A 20,661-nucleotide genomic window follows, 5' to 3' on the forward strand; every position below is an offset into this window, starting at 1 on the left:
GAATCAACCGAAAAACCACTTGCGTAAATTGTTGTATTGAATGAGACAATTTACTTAATGGTTTTATGATGTACACAGGAATTTTTTCTGGAAATCAGTGTGAAAACGTATGTACTGTATATGCTTGATGATCTCGAGCAATGACAAAATGGCAAACCCTTTCAGTGGAAGGTGATGATATGTCATGACACCATGTCACTTCAGATTTGTTAAAAACATCAGCAAAGGTCACAGTGAACATGTAAAGAGTTATTTGTCTAATTAGGTGAAAGCAGACAAAGTAAGGCACATTTTCTTGGACTGTTTTACAGGCTTGGTGATATAATGCAATCAAATGTGCTTTTATAAAAATGCAAATTTGAATTTTACATGTCAAATCTAAAAGCAAAATGAACGGAAGGCAAAATACCAAAAAGCTACAGCAAGCTGTTCACTCATTCTTTAAAAGAACTCAAAAGTCTTTTGTAATCTCATTTTTATGTATCCTATTGCCATCTAACTGCTACAAAAAAACTATACACGCACCATTTGTGTACACTGTACAGGGTCTGTGGTCAAAATGAAGGCAAGATCCATGTTTAAACCAACTTGTTAATCATAAATTGTTTCATGTTCATTTAGTATAGGCATATTCTCAGTAAGGCATAAGCAGTATTCAAGATTAAAGAACATTAGTTTTCTTTTAAGTCTTAAATCAAGTATTTTTAAGGAATTTGTAAGAATTCTCATGTCTTTAATGTGACTCTGTGGACTGTTAATTTACTAATTTTAATGTTTGTAAAGTAAATCAATTCAGCAGGGCTGCTCCTGATACTGTCTCTCTGTGGCAGTAAAAAAGTCCTCCAGTACACTGCGCAGGTATTCAAATGTGGGTCGGTTGTCTGGGTTCTCTGTCCAGCAATGTTTCATGATGATATAGAGAGCCTCAGGACAGTTATCAGGGCAAGGCATGCGGTACCCTCTCTCAAGGTTTGCGATCACCTCTGGGTTTGTCATTCCTGAAAGATTGAGAAAGAGATTTATGCAAATTAATGGAATAGTTCACCCAAAGATCAAGATCTTGTCATAATTTACTCACTCTTATGTCGTACAAAACCTGTATGACTTTCTTATGTGGAACACAAAAGATGATGTTTTAAAGCTGAAGTGTGTAATATCTGCGCTACTAGCGCCACCAAACAAAACAGCAAAAATATGTTTTCGATGACTCTCGCCGTCAGTCGCTGATTGAACCAACAGATAGTCCTATCCCTAACTCAAGCCACTGGTCAAGCCAGTGTTGCTGTGTCGGGCTGGACAGGTTGCTCAAAACAAACCAAGCAATTTTTATAGTGCCACAGAGACACAGTGTTTACAGATTTTGAGGTAATCAACTTATGAAAGGTTTAATAAAAGTTGTCTCTGCCTATTATGCTGGGATAGGAGAAAGTATTTTAACAAAAAGCTTAAAAAGACCCAAAAATCTAATTCATGCAATTATGACCCGAACGGTGCTTTGCACTGAGGCCTGTAAGATCCAAGATGTATCATATTTCAAATTGTCCAAAGCATAAAATAGGTTGTGTGGAGAAACAACATAAGGTTAAGTCAATTTTCAGTAAAAAAAATCTCGACGCTCGTTTCCATTCGTGGAGCGCATCATGTTCAAGATGTTCGTGGCATGCATGTTCACGCAAGGAAAAAAGCACTAAATGAAAGTCGTGTTTGGAACGATGTGTGAGTAAATTATGACAGATTTTAATTTTGGGGTGCAAATTCCTTTAATAAAATGATATTATGTATGCCATGCATAATGCATTTTCCATTTATGTCACTTTGCATCATCAAAATTAGGTCAATCACTATACATTGTTTGCTCATTACCTGGATATGGGATTCTTCCATAGGTAACTATTTCTGTCAGCAGCACTCCAAATGACCAGACATCTGATTTGATCGAAAAAGTACCGTAGTTTATGGCCTCAGGTGCCGTCCATTTGATAGGAAACTTTGCACCTGAATGGTTTAAAACAAAAGACATGTTAATCTTATAATTTTTGTTGGTTCCACACCAAGATTAGCACTCATAGTGAGATATTTTAACACAGCTTCATTAAAAGACTGAACAGTGCCACACAGGTGCCAGCTAGCCTACATCTGGATTTGATATTTGCTCAATCAAATATTCCATTGATTCAAAAGAGTGCTATAATGCTGATAAGGTCTGATGCCCATCTGGACTTACTTTCTTTCTGTCACATGCTGAGGTTCACTGTGGTAAACATACAGTATATGGCATTTGTTCTGCTTACCTTCTCTGGCTGTATATTCGTTATTTTCAATGAAGCGGGCAAGGCCGAAATCAGCAATTTTGCAAATGTGCTCATCAGAAACCAAAATGTTGGCAGCTCTAAGGTCTCGATGAATGTAGTTCTTCTGCTCTATGAAAGCCATTCCCTCTGCGACCTGCAGGGGGCAGTGCAGTGTTAACAACTGTATATGTGTGTGTGTGTGTCCAGGTATTCCCTACGTTGTGGGGACATAGTAAAACCTGAAATTTTTGACGTTGTGGGGACAATCAGTCTGTCCCCATGAGGAAAACAGCTTATAAATCATACTAAATGATGTTTTTTGAAAATGTAAAAATGCAGAAAGTTTTCTGTGAAGGTTAGGTTTAGGGGGTAGAGTTAGGGAATAGAATATAAAGTTTGTACAGTATAAAAACCATTATGTCTATGGAGAGTCCTCATGAAACATGAAAACCCAACGTGTGTGTGTGTGTGTGATAATGGCTATGTTCGAAATAGCATACTAACATGCTACTCTTACTCTTACTATTTCTTCAGTATATAATATATGTCTACTGTGCATAGTATGCAAATTTGAATGAATTAACAGGAATGTGCTGTGTACAACAGAGCATACTGGGATGGGTACTGTATCCAACAATGCAGTATACCTGACATTCCATTCCAGTGTGGCAAATGAACCAAAAGTAACATCAACCAAGATTATTAAGGCTAAATCTCCTACTTGTCTTGATCGGATATAAGAAAGATAGAAATTAAATAAATAAAACTGTGAAATTGCCATATTTATATCCAACATGATAATTGAATGTCTCTTGCTGTCGGTCTTGTGACAATAATGCAGCATAGTAATGTTTGAACTGTTTGTTGGTGCATAATGCATAATGTTTCACAGACTTTAAAAAACAATAGTAGGCAGAATACAGTATATACTGCGCACTTTGCAGGAGGCTACCATTCCATTCTAAACATAGCCCATATTTAAGCACAGAAATCTTTTGAAACACTGTTGGATTTTTATAGAGTATGTTGCACTACAGTGAAGTGTTGTGCCTTGATTGTGTGTGTACAAAGTACTAAGTCATAGTTCGGAAATGTTTCCGGTTGATATGAACATGCCTGAATGTTTTGACTTAGAGCAGAGGTTAGTATGAATGAGTATGCATGCATCTCTTATTTCCTAAATGTGTGTGTTGAAAAGAGAAAACAAGTTGCATGTGGTACTAATTTCACCAAGACCTTTCAAAAGCCATGAATAATCTCAGAAACTTTATGGAAAAGAATGGCTTCAAGATATTATACATCATCTAAGCATGCTAATGCCCTAGAGCAAAACTTCCCTTTTTTATGCTATGACAAAAACATCCCAGATCTCTTTCTTCTCTTGTTACATTTTCCCCTCCATACAAATAGAGCAACATTTCAATGAATCTCTCCAGAGATGAAAAACGACACCATTGTTTTTGATTAGGCTCTTCACTTTAAAGAGTTTGCATGAACTGTGTGTGTGTGTGGGTGTGAGTGTATGAGAGAGAGAAAGAGAAAGAGTACATCTCTTTCCATCTATCCCATGTCACATGACCTCTGTGACCCTCTGACCTGCACCCCTCTAGCAACACTACTCAATAACATCAGTGTTTTCTTCATTTCTCCAGAACGTTCGGTGCTGCACAGAGCACATCTCAACACTTCAATCACTTACACATTGAGCGCATGAGCCATTGTCACTATTAAAGAGGGTGTTTGTGTATATTTCAGGTCATGATAGATTAAGACCGCATAACAACTTAACTTCAACATGATCAGTCTATTCTAGGAGAATACCCTCAAATATTTCCAATATTGGTGATTTTTTGCTTTCCACTGGAAAATGGCATTTCCAGTTCTTGGATTATGTGAACAGTTCATGGAAATACCAGAATGATGACATTTACAATCCAAATTCTACACAACACTGGACCTGTGTTCATTCCTGATCTGTTCTCAACTTCCCACAATAATTAGATGTTCTCAATGAAGCATTGAGTGTCATTAACAAGAATTACGATGACCTACATTAGACCTTTGTTTATGGTCTATACAATCTGTGTGTGCAACAGTGTTTTGGCAACAAACAAACAAGCAAACAGTTTTTGTATGTGTGGTTTACAAATTAATAGGCTGTTTAATGTGGGTAAATAGAACTTGCTTGGCATATGTGTGTTTACATGTGAATATACTGCTGGTTTGTTTTCGTATGTACAACCAAATGTCACTGTAAGGGAAAATGCGAGTTTGTTTTATATTTGGGTGTGTAGTCAGTTCGTAGTTCGGAGCTATGGTCGCGGCACAGTTGTTTTTGTATCAAGGTGTCTAGACTCATTCCAGCACACACAGTCATGCTCATTGTTGTACCATAAGATTAGGAAGCAGCAGCAGTTGAGTACCGCTGTCGACAGTTCATGAGAAGCTTAGTGACAGTGATAAAATACAGAGCAATAAGTGATAAACAGAATATTCAAGGATCTTAAAATTTAGGCTTGTGCAAGTCTGGGTTTTTATTCTTATGCATCAGCCTAATCTCATTATTATTCATAGCTATTCGGATGTAGTATTTAAACGTACATTTCTGTAGTTTGGATAAACGCTGAAATGTACAATATGGACATATTGACAGCATCTTAAACCAATTTTTTTTTTTTTTTATTTTTTTTTTTTTTATGTATTTACTGCTTTAGAAGCATAAAAATATTTATGAATCCTTTATATAATAAGTATATTTGTATAGTTACATTTTCTTTAGAATTATATAGATATATTAGATCCCTTAACCCTATCCCTACCCCTAACCAATTTTCAACAATATTAAAAACAACTGGCAGATAAATGTGTTTTGTACATTTAATTAATGTTATTGTTTATAAATACAATAAAATAAACCAACTACATGAATTCAGTATTCATGGATTTAATAAAGATTCGTAAACATTTGTTCAGAACCACATTTTACACAAGAATAGCTACAAATACTTATGAGTCTCAAAGCCTGATGTTTTCAGAGTTGTGCCGAAACAAAGAATATTGAACAAAAATAATAAAAGGGATAGTTTACCCAAAAATGAAAATTCTCTCATCATTTGATCACCCTCATGCCATCCCAAATGTGTATGACTTTGCTTCTTCAGTAGAACACAAACAAAGATTTTTAGAAGAAAATTTCAGCTCTGTATATCCTCACAATGCAAGTGAATGGTGATCAGACATTTGTAGCTCCAAAAATCACATAAAGGAAACATAGAAGTAATCCAAAAGACTCCAGTATTTAAATCCATATCAGAAGCAATATAATAGGTGAGGGTGAAATGTAAGTCCTTTTTTACTGTTAATCTCCACTTTCACTTTCATCCAAAAGTCACATGTGGTGTCTGTTTAGTTTCACTTTCACATCTGAAAGTGAAAGTTAGAGTGGAGATTTAGAGACAAAAAGGACTTAAATATTGTTCTGTTTCTCACCCACACCTATATTGCTTCTGAAGATATGGATATAACCACTGGAGTCATATGGATTACTTCAGAGTTTCCTTTATGTAATTTTTGGAACTACAAAGGTCTGGTCACCATTCACTTGCATTGTATTGACCTACAGAACTGAGATATTTTTCTAAAAATCTTTGTGTGTGTTCTGCTGAAGATAGAACGTCATACACATCTGGGATGGCATAAGGGTAAGTAAATTATGAGAGAATTTTCATTTTTGGGTGAACTATCCCTCACTGATTTGGTGTAGTTCAGCCTACCTGGGCAGACATGTCTATCAGTGTATTGATGGTTAAATTGCATCCTTCTGGAGTCTTCAGAAAATCTACCAGGCTGCCTAAAATCAGAACCAACACAAACATGTTGTTACATATACAGCAAAGCATAGAATTTGGGGTAAAAGTTGTGAAATGTACAGTACATTATGCACTGTAAACCCTTATAAGTTTATAATTCTCAGAGAATTTCAGTAAATTGCCTTGAAGTAATTAAGTAGTAATCTCTTTCTTAAAAGATTATATAATGTTCATCTATTCAATATAAATGGTGCTCTTAATAATGTCAAATGAATTGACTAGAAACTTTGAAATCTTATTAATGTAACATATACCGTTATTGAGATTGGGCACGATATTTGTTGTAGCTCCCAGCAAGCTTTAAGTGGGACTTGATGGGAATATTTAATGTTGAAAGTTTTTGTTTGATTTTTGCTTTTGTTTATTTTTAGTCATAATTCATGAGGATGTCTTCAGCAGCCTTTTTTAAACATTCTTTAACCACAACTGAATCATACCGGAAGCACTATCTCACTGTCAGTCATTTTATTTCAAAGGCAAAAGGAAACAGCAGATAGATGAATGCTGTTGTTTTGATGCCTAAGATTGTTCTATAAGGTCTCATCAGACTTCACGCGAAACAGATTAGATCCAAGAACTAGAACATAACAAATGCAGGAAATTAGTGCAGACAGTTTGATTCAGTCTCAGAGAAGTGTTAAAAGCCAAAGTAGTTGCTTTTGAGATGCCGGGCTATGTTGGAAAAAGGGCAAAACCAACTGACCTTGTAAGAAATTCCCACAAAGGTGTAGCAGAAAATGCCCTCTTAGGAATTCCTTAGGAATTCAAGCAACAAGTGCGATGTTGTACACACTCCTTTCATCTCAGATCGAATTAGGGTGTAAAATTCAAGGTCATGGGTTAGCCATACTTGAGATGAAGTTCCCATGTTTTTAATCATTCTGTCATTGTCTCCATTGTTAAAAGGAAACAGGAGTGGAAAAGGGCACCTCAATCTCTTCTTTTAAATAACAACACATACAACAATTAATATGTGGATCCTAAACAAAGAAATGTAAAATGTACAAGCTGAGCCCCATGTTTTATCAGTTTCCTTTAAGAGGGAACACAAAGCAAGTCCATTCACGAGCTGCTGCGCCAAAAGTGCACTGACGTTATGGTAACGCGGCTGTTCCTCTTAGAATCTTTTGTTTCCGTCAGCTTCAGTGTGACATTCTAGAGGCCCAACAAACCTCTCAGGGCCAATAAGACCAACAAGAAGCACACAGAAACAATGCATACTGTGTTGCACGTGGAATAACAAGCATGGTCTTGGAACACACCTGTGATGATTACCTAAGGTCTATTGTGGCATTAAAAAGAGAAAATATTATAGGGTGTGGAGGTCTTTTCTGTGAGCACCTGTGACCATGGTGACCATTTATGAGTCTGATTTATTGTGATAAGTTTCTGGCTGGTTGGGTCTGAATCGAAAGCATTGCCGATACTAGCCTATGGAACAAAGACCTTCTTTCTACCTCACACTGTATCTCCTCTTTCTCTCTGTCAGTCTCTCCCCCTCTCTCTCTCTCTCCTTCTGCTTTTGCCTCTCTCAGTCTCTATTCAATGTGATGGAATTCACACTATAACTGTGACCCTGCTTTTTGTGAGAGGTTTACAAGTGTGGTTTTGCTTTGCATTGTTCTAAGTAGGTTGCAGTGATATGCAGTGTGTGTGTGTGTGTGTGTGTGTGTGTGTGTATGAGATTAATTACGCATTAGTAGTTAGAGAAACATAAGCCAACGGAGCTGCAGCTATACTGTACAGATCTTTAGGAGTGCACTTTTCAGACATGTGACTGTTATCCAGAATAGTGACATTGTTTCTGTTTGGGCTCAGTTTGAACACATATTTGAATACAATAAGACAAATTATAGTAAATACTGTAATTGTCAGGGGTGTACTGTGAAATTTTCAATACATACACACACACACACAAACACACACACACACACATCAGCAGGTTATGGCAAAGTATGTTTTTTGAGCTATTAAAATGGTCTTGGGGTTTCTAAGACCCCAAACAGATCATGAGAGTTAACCATTAGTTTCATTAGCTGTGTCCCAACTCCCAAATAGCACACTACAAACTGTGCACTTACAGTACACCACACTATTCATCATGCAGTGTATTCATTTTCAAAGTGCAGTATTGTCCAAAATAAAGACAATAAAGTTTTTTTTACTACATAGAAGCATGGAAGTTTAACATCTGAATGAAGTGACATTTCAAACGCATGTGATGGTCTTCGCTAGCTTTAGCACGTTAGCCAACCTCAGTCCAACACTTATATCTCAAATATGAAACAGTTAGACCCCTGGGATCATCTTGTCATGGACTGTTGGCTGTACCAAGACCCAGATTCAAAACTAAAGTTGATAGAGCGTTTGTAGTGAAGGCACCACGATTATGGAACAGCCTGCCCTGGGATATTAGATCTGCTGAAACTGTGTCTGTTAAGTCTCGTTTTAAAACTCATTTATATAAACTTGCATTGTATATTGAGTTTTTACATTGTGTTTTACTAAGTGTGTTTTATATTTTGTGATGCACTTTGTGCTGGATTGCTGAAAGGTACTATATAAATAAAGCAAATAAACAACAACAACAACAACAACAAAAAAAACAATATATATATATATATATATATATATATATATATATATATATATATATATATATACAGGGTTGGGAGGGTTACTTTTGAAATGTATTCCACTACAGTTTACAGAATACATGCTGTAAAATGTAATTTGTAACATATTCCATTAGATTACTCAAGATCAGTAATGTATTCTAAATACTTTGGATTACTTCTTCAGCACTGGTATATTTTTTTTTACTTGTTTTGACTATAAAAACTCTGCCAGTACAGTAAAACAAAATACACATGTTAAAAATACATTCTCTGAAAAACCTAAATATCTTATGCAGTGTTGTTTCTAAAACAAGATCAATCTAATTGATCTTGTTTTAAGGATTTTTTGATATTTTTCAGAAAAGAAAATACAAAAATTATTATCAAGAATATGATTTTTGCCCTAATATCAAAGGTCTTAATACAAAAAAAAAAAAGAAATTCTGATCCAACGTGAATTTTCTTGATAAAAAAATATGATCGTGTCGTGAACCAAATGACAATAAAATGCTAAATAATCTCTTCAGTAATCAAAATACTTCTTGAATGTAACTGTATTCTAATTACCAATGATTTCAGTTGTAACTGTAGTGGAATACAGTTACTTATATTTTGCATTTTAAATACGTAATCCAGTTACATGTATTCCGTTACTTCCAACCCTGTATATATATATATATATAATAATTATAATGTCATATTCATACCAGACTGATCTCACAGTGAAATCAGAAACAGTAGGCTGACCTTTCTTTAGCTAAAACCAGTCTGTTTACTGAAATTCAAAACACTGCCCCCATTGGCCAAAGCAGTTAGTGTTGTTGGGCACATGGGCACATGTGAGCATTTTCCAGGTGAAATGCCAGGTCCTGAAAATATATGCTACCTATCAGGATGTGCTACCAACGCTATCCACCTTTTTCCTACGTCCCGTGATGCTTAGCGAGAAATATGGGCGTTACTTTCACTGTCAAGTAAACACAACTGTTGTTAAGATGTACGTCCATTAACTCTTTCATTACGGTGTTAGGATTTTGAGGAGAGTGGGTATGATTTCGTATGGACATACATCAATCACTTTACCAGTGTGTTATTGAATGTTAATAAACTGCAAAAGAGTCATTAAGACAAAGAAAGTGCAGACAAACCAGTGCGCTGTTTCTCCCAGTTGCAGTTGAGATTTAATCTAAGCACAAATGCAACATTTCAAGCAGAATAATATTCTGTTTTAGTGGAGTACCTGTGTTAGTTCAGCTTCAGATGTGTGTGCTTGTAATCTTGTCACCCTGCATGTTCAAATCGGACAGACACACTGAGGAAGAGCTGTGAAGTTCTCATCCTTGGGTATGTAATCACTTTTTGAAGTTGTTCGATCAGACGTTTATTTCCTTTTAAATCTAGGTAAATATCAGTCCCTGCTTGCAACTTTTTCAGATATCGTTAAATCTGCAAAAACCTCCTATTACCAGAACAAGATCAACAGCACCACAGACACTCGTAACTTGTTTAGAACATTCAACACACTTCTCTGCCCTCCCCCTCCACCACCTGACACATCACTGACAGCAGATGTCTTCACCACATTTTTTACTAATAAGGTTACTACCATCAGCAATACATTCTCAGCAATAAACACCTGTCTCCTATATGCAACTCTTCTGTCTCTGTGTTCTCTCCTCTGACTGATACTGAGGTCTCTAAACTCCTCCTCTCCAACCACCCCACCACCTGTTCCCTTGACCCCATTCCTTCTCACCTTCTCCAGGCCATTTCTCTGTCCATCCTACCTGCACTCACACACATAATAACACATCTCTACTTACAGGCACTTTTCCCACTACATTTTAGAAGGCTCGAGTAGGGGCCAGGGTAGCTCAGTGGTAAAATACGCTGGCTACCAACCCTGGAGTTCGCTAGTTCGAATCCCAGGGCATGCTGAGTGACCCCAGCCAGGTCTCCTAAGCAACCAAATTGGCTCGGTTGCTAGGGAGGGTAGAGTCACATGGGGTAACCTCCTCATGGTCGCTATAATGTGGTTCATTCTCGGTGGGGCGCGTGGTGAGTTGAGCATGGTTGCCGCGGTGGATGGCGTGAAGCCTCCACACGCGCTATGTCTCCGTAGCAGCGCGCTCAACAAGCCACCTGATAAGATGCGTGGGTTGATGGTCTCAGACGTGGAGGAAACTGGGATTTGTACTCTGCCACTCGGACTGAGGCGAACTGGACCACAAGACTTAGAGTACATTGGGAATTGGGCATTCCAAATTGGGAGAAAAAAAAAAAAAAAAGAAAAAAAAAGAAGAAGGCTCGAGTAACCCCGCTGCTGAAGAAACCTGCACTTAACCCCACACAAAAAGAACACTACAGACCAGTCTCTCTCATCCCATTCATGGCTAAAACACTTGAAAGGGCAGTTTTCAATCAAATCTCTGCCTAACTCTCACAGAACAAGCTGCTGGATGACAATCAGTCATGCTTCAAAAATGGACACTCCATTGAGACTGCCCTGCTGTCTGTCATTGAGTCACTGAGACAGGAGAAAGCTGAATCCAGATCATCCATCCTGATTCTGCAGGACCTTTCTGCAACCTTTGACACAGTCAACCATCAGATCTTACTCTCTACCCTCTCCTCGCTGGGCATCACAGGAACTGTGCTTGACTGGTTTAACTCCTATCTCTCAGGTAGGTCCTTCAAGGTAGCCTGGAGAGGTGAGGTATCCAAGCCACATCAGCTACTTACTGGGGTACCTCAGGGATCAGTGCTTGGGCCACTTCTCTTCTCTATATACACAACATCACTGGGACCCATCATTCAGGCACATGGTTTCTCATACCACTTCTGCGCTGATGACACGCAACTGTACTTGTCTTTCCAGCCCAACGACACCTCAGTGACTGCTCAAATTTCTGCCTGCCTGGCAGACATCTCAGCCTGGATGAAGGAGCACCAACTGCAACTCAACCCAGCCAAGACTGAACTCCTTGTCTTTCCAGCCAACCCTGCTGTTGAACACAACATCACCGTGCAGCTGGGTGCAACTACAGTAACACCTTCCAAATTGGTCAGAAATCAAGGGGTAACCATCGACAACAGACTAAATTTCAAAGACCACATCTCAAAGACCGCAAGATCATGTATATTTACACTCTACAATATCAGGAAGATAAGACCCTTCCTCTCTGAACATGCCACACAACTGCTTGTCCAGTCACATGTCATAACTAGACTGGACTACTGTAACGCTCTCATTGCAGGCCTCACTGCATGTGCAATTAGACCCCTGCAAATTGTCCAGAATGCAACAGCACATCTGGTCTTTAATGAACCAAAGAGAGCACATGTTACACCACTCCTTGTCTCTCTCCACTGGCTGCCGGTTGATGCATGTATCAAATTCAAGGCTCTGATGTTGGCATAAAGAACAGTCACTGGGTCTGCTCCAGCATACCTAAAATCATTTATGCAGAGCTACGCACCCACTAGAAGCCTGCGGTCGGCTAAGGAACGTCGCCTTGTTGTACCAACACAAAGAGGCACCAAAACATTTTCCCGGACTTTCAGCTTCATCATACCACGTTGGTGGAACGACCTTCCCAACTCCATCCGTGAAGCTGACTCACTCTCTGTCTTCAAAAAACGACTAAAAACACATCTTTTCCATGAGCACTTAACCAGTCATTAAAAAAAATTCAAAATTCCTGTTGCACTTTATTCTGTTTTGAATACTATTCTGAAGCTAAGTGAAACTTTGTAATACGGCACAAGCAGCATCACCCATCAGACATTTTTGCATTGGCTCAAGCATGAAAGTTGCTGAAAGTTAAGATCTAACAAGTTAAAAAGAACAAATAGAGAATTTGCCTCCAATTTTCATATTAATGATTGACCGATACATTTTTCAATGCCAGATTCTTAAAATTAAATTTGCCCCCACCACCATCTTGAACATTTGGTTTCATTCTTGAAAAAGAGCATTCTTCAAGAAAAAATGGGAGATATAAGTGTTGTACATGTTTAAAAAATGTGATGTGATGACCTCTGAGGTCAGTACCTCATCCATCCAAGAAAGAGAGTCAGACCACAGAGAATCTTAACATCTGAATGTGTAAAAACCCTGATGCGGTCCATGAAAGAGACCAAGTCAAGCTGCCCCTCTGAAATACCCCTACACACTCAAAGAGGATTGATCTCTCCCTTCCCTTGTTTGCATGAGCGTGTGTGTGTATGTGTGCGTGAGTCTTACCATTCTCCATATACTCTGTGATGATGTAAATGGGTTCCTGTGTGACTACAGCAAAAAGACGCACCAGTCGAGGGTGCTGCAAGGTCTTCATCAGGTTTGCCTCCACCAGGAAAGCACTGATGGACATGGTGCCTGGCTTGAGACTCTTGATAGCCACCTGACGACTGTTATTATACAACCCTATACACATTAAGACAGAGAGAGGGAGAGAACAGATGGTTTCTGGCTTATTTTAAGGCTTTAGTTCAATAATATGACCAAAAACAGGGCTCAGCATTTCTGAAAGTCTCAGCTTTTGGTGGAGGAAAACGTAGCAAAATCACTGCATTTTCAAACTAAAATATGGACGTTGTTTTTGTAAAAAAAAAAAAAAAAAAATCTGTTTCATGACAAATGTGAATTTAATTCTATTAAAAAATATATTGGTATAATTACAATTTATAACTTTTTTGGAGGGGGCCTTAACAATATTGACAGGGCAAGTACAAATCCAGTCGCGGAGTCAGAAAAAAATCCTTACAGTTGACAAACTTCAACATAAGTGTGGAATAAACACAACAAATCTTGTTCCGCAAAAACAGACATTTATTGAATTCTTTAGTTTTTTACTTTAGAGCAAAGTCTGGCTATTCCATTGAAGTCTAAGTTATCTTTACATGAGGACCATGTCCCTCAGAGTTCAGCTCCAATCTTAATCAAACAAGCCTGATCCAGTTAATCAAGGACTTCAAGATTACTTGAAAATTTGGGATTCCTCAGCTGCCACACCAGTGGAACCCTCTGGAGATCCTTTAGACATCCTTTCAGTTCTCTGAGAAACTTTGTTATTTTTTGCAAGAACTCAAAAAAACTCTAAAGACTCTCAATGGTTCCTTCACTAACCCCATCATAAAAGAAAAACTTTGAGGTTCTTGAAATATATCTTGAAGTTCCTTAAGTGCATAATTAGCAAATTTGAGGCTCTTTTAAAGGGTGACTGGTGGATCTTCAGAGGGTTCCACCCGTGTGGCATCTGAGGAACCCCAAATGGTGCCTTGAGTATCATTTAATTTTTACAATGAGATGTATAAGCACAGAATGGGAACTAAATTCTGCAGGACATGGCCCTCCAGGAGAGGAACGAAATAGCCCTGCATTACTTGTTAATAGAAAAATTTAGAAATAAGTGGCGTAAGATGGTACAATACTTCCTTACCATCATGAGAACGTTTTAGCCTCAGAGTGTGTCGTGAGACATGAATCTGTGAGAAACTCAATCAGTTGTTTTGCTTCACCAAGTTTCTTTGGCTTCACATCACATTTTCTGACTGCTTGATAACTGGTTAATTTTTTTCTATGGTGTTCAGTTCTGTGATATTATCACAACTGAAAATGGAGTTTAATGAATGGAACGTTCTTTTCATTTGAATGAAGGAAATAATTCAAAAACCAAACAAAAACCTAAGCCAAACAAAATGGCAGTTATGATACGGGCTCATGAGGTCAAAGAGCAGACAGGTAGTGAGGGAAACAAGTTGGCTGCTGTGGAAACCAAGGACAGGAAGTGGTTCAAACTAAGGCACTGAAATAACTTTCATGGTTCTAGATTATTTATTGTATTATATGAGTGAGTGCATGAAATGGATGAAAGTAAACAAAATGCTACTGAAAAAAATAAGATAATAAAATAATAACAGTAAAATAAACAATTATACTGTAATATATAATAATAATAAAATGTATAATAAATAAATATGTGCATGTGAGTTTGTTGACCTGTGGCCGACCAAATGTTGAATCTGCTAATACAGTGATCTGATTAGCTTGTGGTTCACTGCTAAACAACAGTCAAATGTTCCATTTTCTTTTTGCAGTGTTGATGCCAGTTCTTCTTACCCATCCACACTTCTCCAAACTGCCCCTGGCCCAGTCTGCACTCTAGTTTGAGAGATTCACGGGGCACTTCCCACTCGTCCTGCCACCAGGGCTTCTGAGGTGCTCGAGTCTGACACGGCTTCACCAACCGAGTGCACAGTCCATCAGCCTCTCCTGCACAGAGAGAGAGAGTCCATGTTATTCCTACTAGACAAGGAATACATTTGCCCTCTGTGGAGATTTCATCTGATCAGAATTTTCTTGTGAAAAGTGATCTCAGACTCATGCAAAAATGTGCGAGTCTCTGATGAATACAGAAAGGCTTTATGTAAGGCCTGGCTGCACATACGTGAATAATGTTTGACGAGCTCTGAGAGGGAGTTGAAGGAGATCTTGGTGGTGATGTAGAATCCACCTGCGTCCAGGTTGCGGATTCTGTAGTGCTTGATGATGTCACCCTGAGTGTGATCCAGGTCTCTCACGGAGAGGGAGAAACTGCCTAAAGCACCACAACAACAGAATAACTCAGAATTAGAGACTGCCAAGTGTGCAAATACAGTTCTCACACATCCATATTCACAACACTTAGAATTTCATTTTAGAGTCATTTTTGAAGATTAAGAGAAATGGTTAACACTTTACAATAAGGTTCCATTAGTTAATGCATTAGATATTACAAACAATTAACAATATATTTTTTTACAGCATTTGTAGATCTTTGTTAATATTAGTTAATAAAATACTATTGCTTATTGTTAGTTCATGTTAGTTCATAGTGCATTAACTAATGTTAACAAATACAACTTTTGATTAAAAAAAATTATTAGTATATGTTGAAATTAACATTAACTTAGATTAATAAATGCCTAATAAGTACTGTTCATTGTTAGTTCATGTTAACTAATGTTGTTAACAGTGTTGGGGGTAACGCGATAAAAGTAACGCATGTTAACGAGTAAACTAATGCAATATTTTTTATTTTAGACCATAATATCAGAGTTACTGAGTTAATGAAACAAACTGTTTTTATGAGCACTTAACCAGTCACAAAAAAAAAAAAAAAAAAATGCTTGTTGCACTTTAATCTGTTTTGAATACTATTCTGATGCTAGTGAAACTTTGTAATATGGCACTTTTCGTACCACTGTCTCCTTAAGATGATTCGCTTATGTGTTCCTTTGGATAAAAGCGTCTGCCAAATGCATAAATGTAAATGAAAATGTACTTTCCTTAAAAAAAAAAAAAAAAAAAAACTTTTTAATTAATTAAGTTACTTTTTTAAGGAGTAACGCAGTATTCTAACGAGTCACTTTTAAAAGTAACATTACCCAACACTGGTTGTTAACTAATGTTTAATGGTTAACAACTTATTGTAAGGTGTTACAGAGGAATGTAATTTAGAAGAAAATGTTTACCAGTTCACTTCGAATATATTCTGAAAAGCCCACACATTTTGATCAATTAATTTGCATGACTTTTCCAATCATTCATGGTTACTGGGTTAAGGAATTTTACAAATAATTTGTAGAGATTGCTGAGCTGAATTTCCTTTTTATTTTAGTTACCAATCTTTAGAGTTAATATATTTTTATTATATTTTTAATATATATTAATATAGTTAATATATTAATTATAAATTTGTGTAAAAATAGTGTACAATTGTATTCTACAATATTTCAAAAAATATTTTTTAAATTAGAATTTTTATCCTGCATAAGCACTCACAAAAAGCAATACCTAGCAGTACTTTAGAGTGGAACAAAACTAGAAATACTTTAGAAATTTCCATGACTTTTCCTTGACTATATAACATTTGATCAATTTCCATAAAATTTCAGGCCTGGAAATTACCATTTTTAAAATTCCCTTTTATTTCCAGGTTTACCATGACCATGGGGACCCTATGTCTAACATTGTGACATAGCTTTCTTAGTGAATCTTGGAAGGAAAAACATTCTTCCCCTGCACTGTAATGTGATTGCACTGACTATGGTGCCCTCATGTTGTGCGTTTGGTTCTCTGTTGTTGTCAGGTAGAAATATATTTTACTCAGCATATCCTACCTGGTGTGGTCTCACTCTCTCTGATGAGGAAGGAGCCCTGTGTGTTACCAGGGGCCAGTAATTGCCGCATGGCATCATTCCTGGAGAGATTTTTAAAGAACCACCTGCAATGCAACAATATTATCATGTAATGATTATATTAAAACTAGTATTTTATAGTTTTAATATTATAATATTTGAATATTATAGTTTTGACACATTCATCAGCACATTTTGTGTCTATTCATACATTGGATTATTGATTTTGACTTTTGATTGTCTGTAAAATACAAAGTTGGGGTGTTTTGTTCCTCCTGTTATCAGAAGAGAGACTGAATACACATATATGTAGTCTCAGAAAGTACTGGGGTGATTTAATATAGTAATGCTTCAAAATGTGTTATTTGCTCTTCGTTTTAAAGTTAGAGGATTTAAGACAAGGTGAGGTCTGTCATAAGAGGAAGGGAGTACCCTAAATGAATATCACTTTCAGTCACAGGTCTGGGCAGCATTTCCCAGATCTCATTGTAGGGGAGCTTATTTGATCTTCACTGTTTGCTTTAGCGGCTGATCTGTATATAAAAATTATTTGAAGATTTGCACATTTGAACTTCATAACAAAATTCCATCAAATTTAATTAATAATCTTTAATAAAAAAAATAAAAAATAAAAAATAAAAACATTTTGAAATGCATAAATCTTAAAAATAAATCAAATCAAATCACTTTTATTGTCACACAACCATATACACAAGTGCAATAGTGTGTGAAATCCTTGCAATATTGTGTGAAATTCTTGGGTGCAGTTCCGAGCAACATAGTAGTCATGACAGTGATGGGACTAATACCAATTTACAATAAACATCAGATTTACAACACAATTTAAAATATATTATAAACATAATTACACATAACACAATATACAAATAATAACATACAATGTACAGTATACAATACACACAATATAGAATACACATTATACAATAAAAAAAGTATATATAGTATATATAAAATTTACAGTAGGTTGTATTGTACTGTATTGACATTCAGGCTGTCGGTTGATAGTAAGTTGCCAGTGTGTTGTTAAGAGAGAATATAATATAATAATAATATAATTTTTGACAGTCCAGTGTGAGATATAAGAGTAAGAGTAATAAAGTGCAGTGCTGATGTATTTTGATCGTGGGAGATCAAGAGTTCAAAAGTCTGATTGCTTGGGGGAAGAAGCTATCATGAATTCGGCTGGTGCGGGTCCTGTTGCTGCGATATCGCCTGCCTGATGGTAGCAGTGAGAACAGCCCATGGCTCGGGTGGCTGGAGTCTCTGATGATCCTCCGAGCTTTTTTCGCACACTGCCTGGTGTATATGTCCTGGAGGGAGGGAAGCTCACCTCCGATGATGTGTCTGGCAGTTCGCACTAAACTTCCTCAGCCATCTCAGGAAGAAGAAGCACTGATGAGCCTTCTTCACAACGGCTTCAGTGTGGATGGACCATGTGAGTTCCTCAGTGATGTGGACACCCAGGAACATGAAGCTGCTGACTCTCTCCACTGGTGCTCCATTGATGGTGATGGGACTGTGTTCTCTATCTCTTCTCCTGAAGTCCACCACAAGCTCCTTTGTCTTACTGATGTTGAGGGAGTGGTTGTGCTCCTGACACCAGTGTGTCAGTGTGTGCACCTCCTCTCTGTAGGCTGTTTCATCATTGTCAGTGATCAGACCTACCACCGTCTCATCAGCAAACTTAATGATGGCATTGGAGCTGTGTGATGCCACACAGTCATGTGTGTACAGGGAATACAGGAGTGGGCTGAGAACACAGCCCTGCGGGTCTCCAGTGTTGAGGGTCAGTGATGAGGAGATGTTGCTGCCCATTCTAACCACCTGGCATCTGCTTGACAGGAAGTCCATGATCCAGCTGCACAGCGAGCTGTTTAAGCCCAGAGCCCGGAGTTTCTCATCAAGCTTGGAGGGCACTATGGTGTTGAATGCTGAGCTGTAGTCTACAAACAACATTCTCACATAAGTGTTCTTTTTTCCAGGTGGGAGAGAGCAGTGTGTATTGTAGATGCAATGGCATCATCAGTGGAGCGGTTGTTGCGGTAAGCAAACTGCAGTGGGTCTAGTGATGGAGGCAGCACAGAGCAGATGTAATCTCTGATTAGTCTCTCAAAGCATTTGCTGATGATGGGGGTCAGAGCAAAAGGACGCCAGTCATTTAAGCAAGTGATTTTGGATTGCTTTGGAACAGGCACAATGGTGGACGCTTTAAAGCATGTGGAGACTACAGACAAAGAGAGGGAAAGGTTGAAAATGTCTGTAAAAACACCAGCCAGTTGGTTCGCGCTCGCTCTGATGACGCGGCCCGGAATGCCGTCTGGACCCGCGGCTTTGCGGATATTCACCCGTCGGAAGGACCGGGTTACATCCGCTACAGAGACGGAGAGTGAACTAACCTCTGTAGTTTTGGCCGCGAGAGCTCTCTCCGCGAGGGCGGTGTTATTTCCCTCGAAACGAGCATAAAGTATTTAGCTCATCCGGGAGAGAGGCAGCGGTGTTCACCGCAGAGTTTTTATTCCCTTTAAAGTCCGTGATGATATTAATTCCCTGCCACATGCTTCTAGAGTTGGTGGTGTTGAACTGTCCTTCAATCTTGTTCCTGTACTGACGTTTTGCTGTTCTGATTTCTGTTTTTCGGAGGGCATAACTGGCTTGTTTATGCTCCTCCGCATTCCCGGAATTAAAAGCGGAGGTCCGCACATCAAGTGCCGCACGAACATCGCTATTATTCCAAGGTTTCTGGTTCGGGTAGATCCGTATTGTTCTGGTCGGAACGATGTCCTCTACGCACTTTCTGATGAAACACATTACGCTATCAGCGTAAAGCTCGATGTCATCATCAGAGGCGGACCGGAACATCTCCCAGTCCGCGTGATCAAAGCAGTCTTGTAGCGTAGAGTCTGATTGGTCCGACCAGCACTGGATCGTTCTGAGAGTGGGTGCTTCCTGTTTCAGTTTCTGCCTGTATGTGGGCAGAAGCAGAATGGAAGAGTGGTCCAATTTGCCAAATGGTGGGCGGGGGAGGTATTTGTAGCCGTCCCGTAAGGAAGAGTAGCAATGGTCCAAAACCCAGTCCCCTCGTGTGTTGAAACTGATGTGTTGGTGGTATTTTGGTGCGACTGATTTGAAACTGGCTTTATTAAAGTCCCCGGTCACAATGAACACGGCCTCAGGGTGCACGGTTCCTGCTTGCTTATAATCCCATACAGTTCCTTGAGTGCCCGGTCTGTTTCGGCTTGTGGCGGGATGTACACAGCAGTGATAATGTCCACTGTGAATTCCCTCGGTAGCCAGAATTCTCGACACAGAAGCATGGGAAATTCCAGATCAGGAGAGCAGAAAGACTTGATAGAATGTACGTTCCTCTGATCACACCAGGATTTGTTGATCATAAAACATACAACGCCTATATAAATAAACTATATATATATAAATAATAAGCTAAATAAGCTATGCATATATATATATATATATACACACTTACCGATCAGCCACAACATTAAAACCACCTGCCTAATATTGTGTAGATCCCCCTCGTGCCACCAAAACAGCACCAACCAGCATTGCAGAATAGCATTTTGAGATTATATTCTTCTCACCACAATTGAACAGAGCGGTTATCTGAGTTACCGTAGACTTTGTCAGTTCAAACCAGTCTGGCCATTCTCTGTTGACCTCTCT

At 38.3% G+C, this 20,661-nt stretch overlaps 1 protein-coding gene across 2 annotated transcripts in view; it reads right to left on the bottom strand.

Moving 5' to 3' along the window:
- Positions 1-93: 93 nt before the first annotated feature.
- Positions 94-20,661, bottom strand: part of LOC127411582 (tyrosine-protein kinase Lck-like) — a 28,806-nt gene continuing 8,238 nt past the window's right edge. For both annotated transcript variants that reach the window (XM_051647277.1, XM_051647278.1), the window contains 8 exons: positions 16,942-17,045; positions 15,228-15,377; positions 14,900-15,052; positions 13,025-13,204; positions 6,065-6,141; positions 2,292-2,445; positions 1,864-1,995; positions 94-998 (listed from right to left, as the gene is read on the bottom strand). In XM_051647277.1, the coding sequence (XP_051503237.1) occupies positions 793-998; positions 1,864-1,995; positions 2,292-2,445; positions 6,065-6,141; positions 13,025-13,204; positions 14,900-15,052; positions 15,228-15,377; positions 16,942-17,045 (1,156 nt within the window). In that variant the 3' untranslated portion in view covers positions 94-792. The remainder of the gene's footprint in view (positions 999-1,863; positions 1,996-2,291; positions 2,446-6,064; positions 6,142-13,024; positions 13,205-14,899; positions 15,053-15,227; positions 15,378-16,941; positions 17,046-20,661) is intronic.

The sequence above is a fragment of the Myxocyprinus asiaticus genome, chromosome 20 (genome assembly GCF_019703515.2).
Source record: "Myxocyprinus asiaticus isolate MX2 ecotype Aquarium Trade chromosome 20, UBuf_Myxa_2, whole genome shotgun sequence".
Lineage (NCBI taxonomy): Eukaryota > Metazoa > Chordata > Actinopteri > Cypriniformes > Catostomidae > Myxocyprinus > Myxocyprinus asiaticus.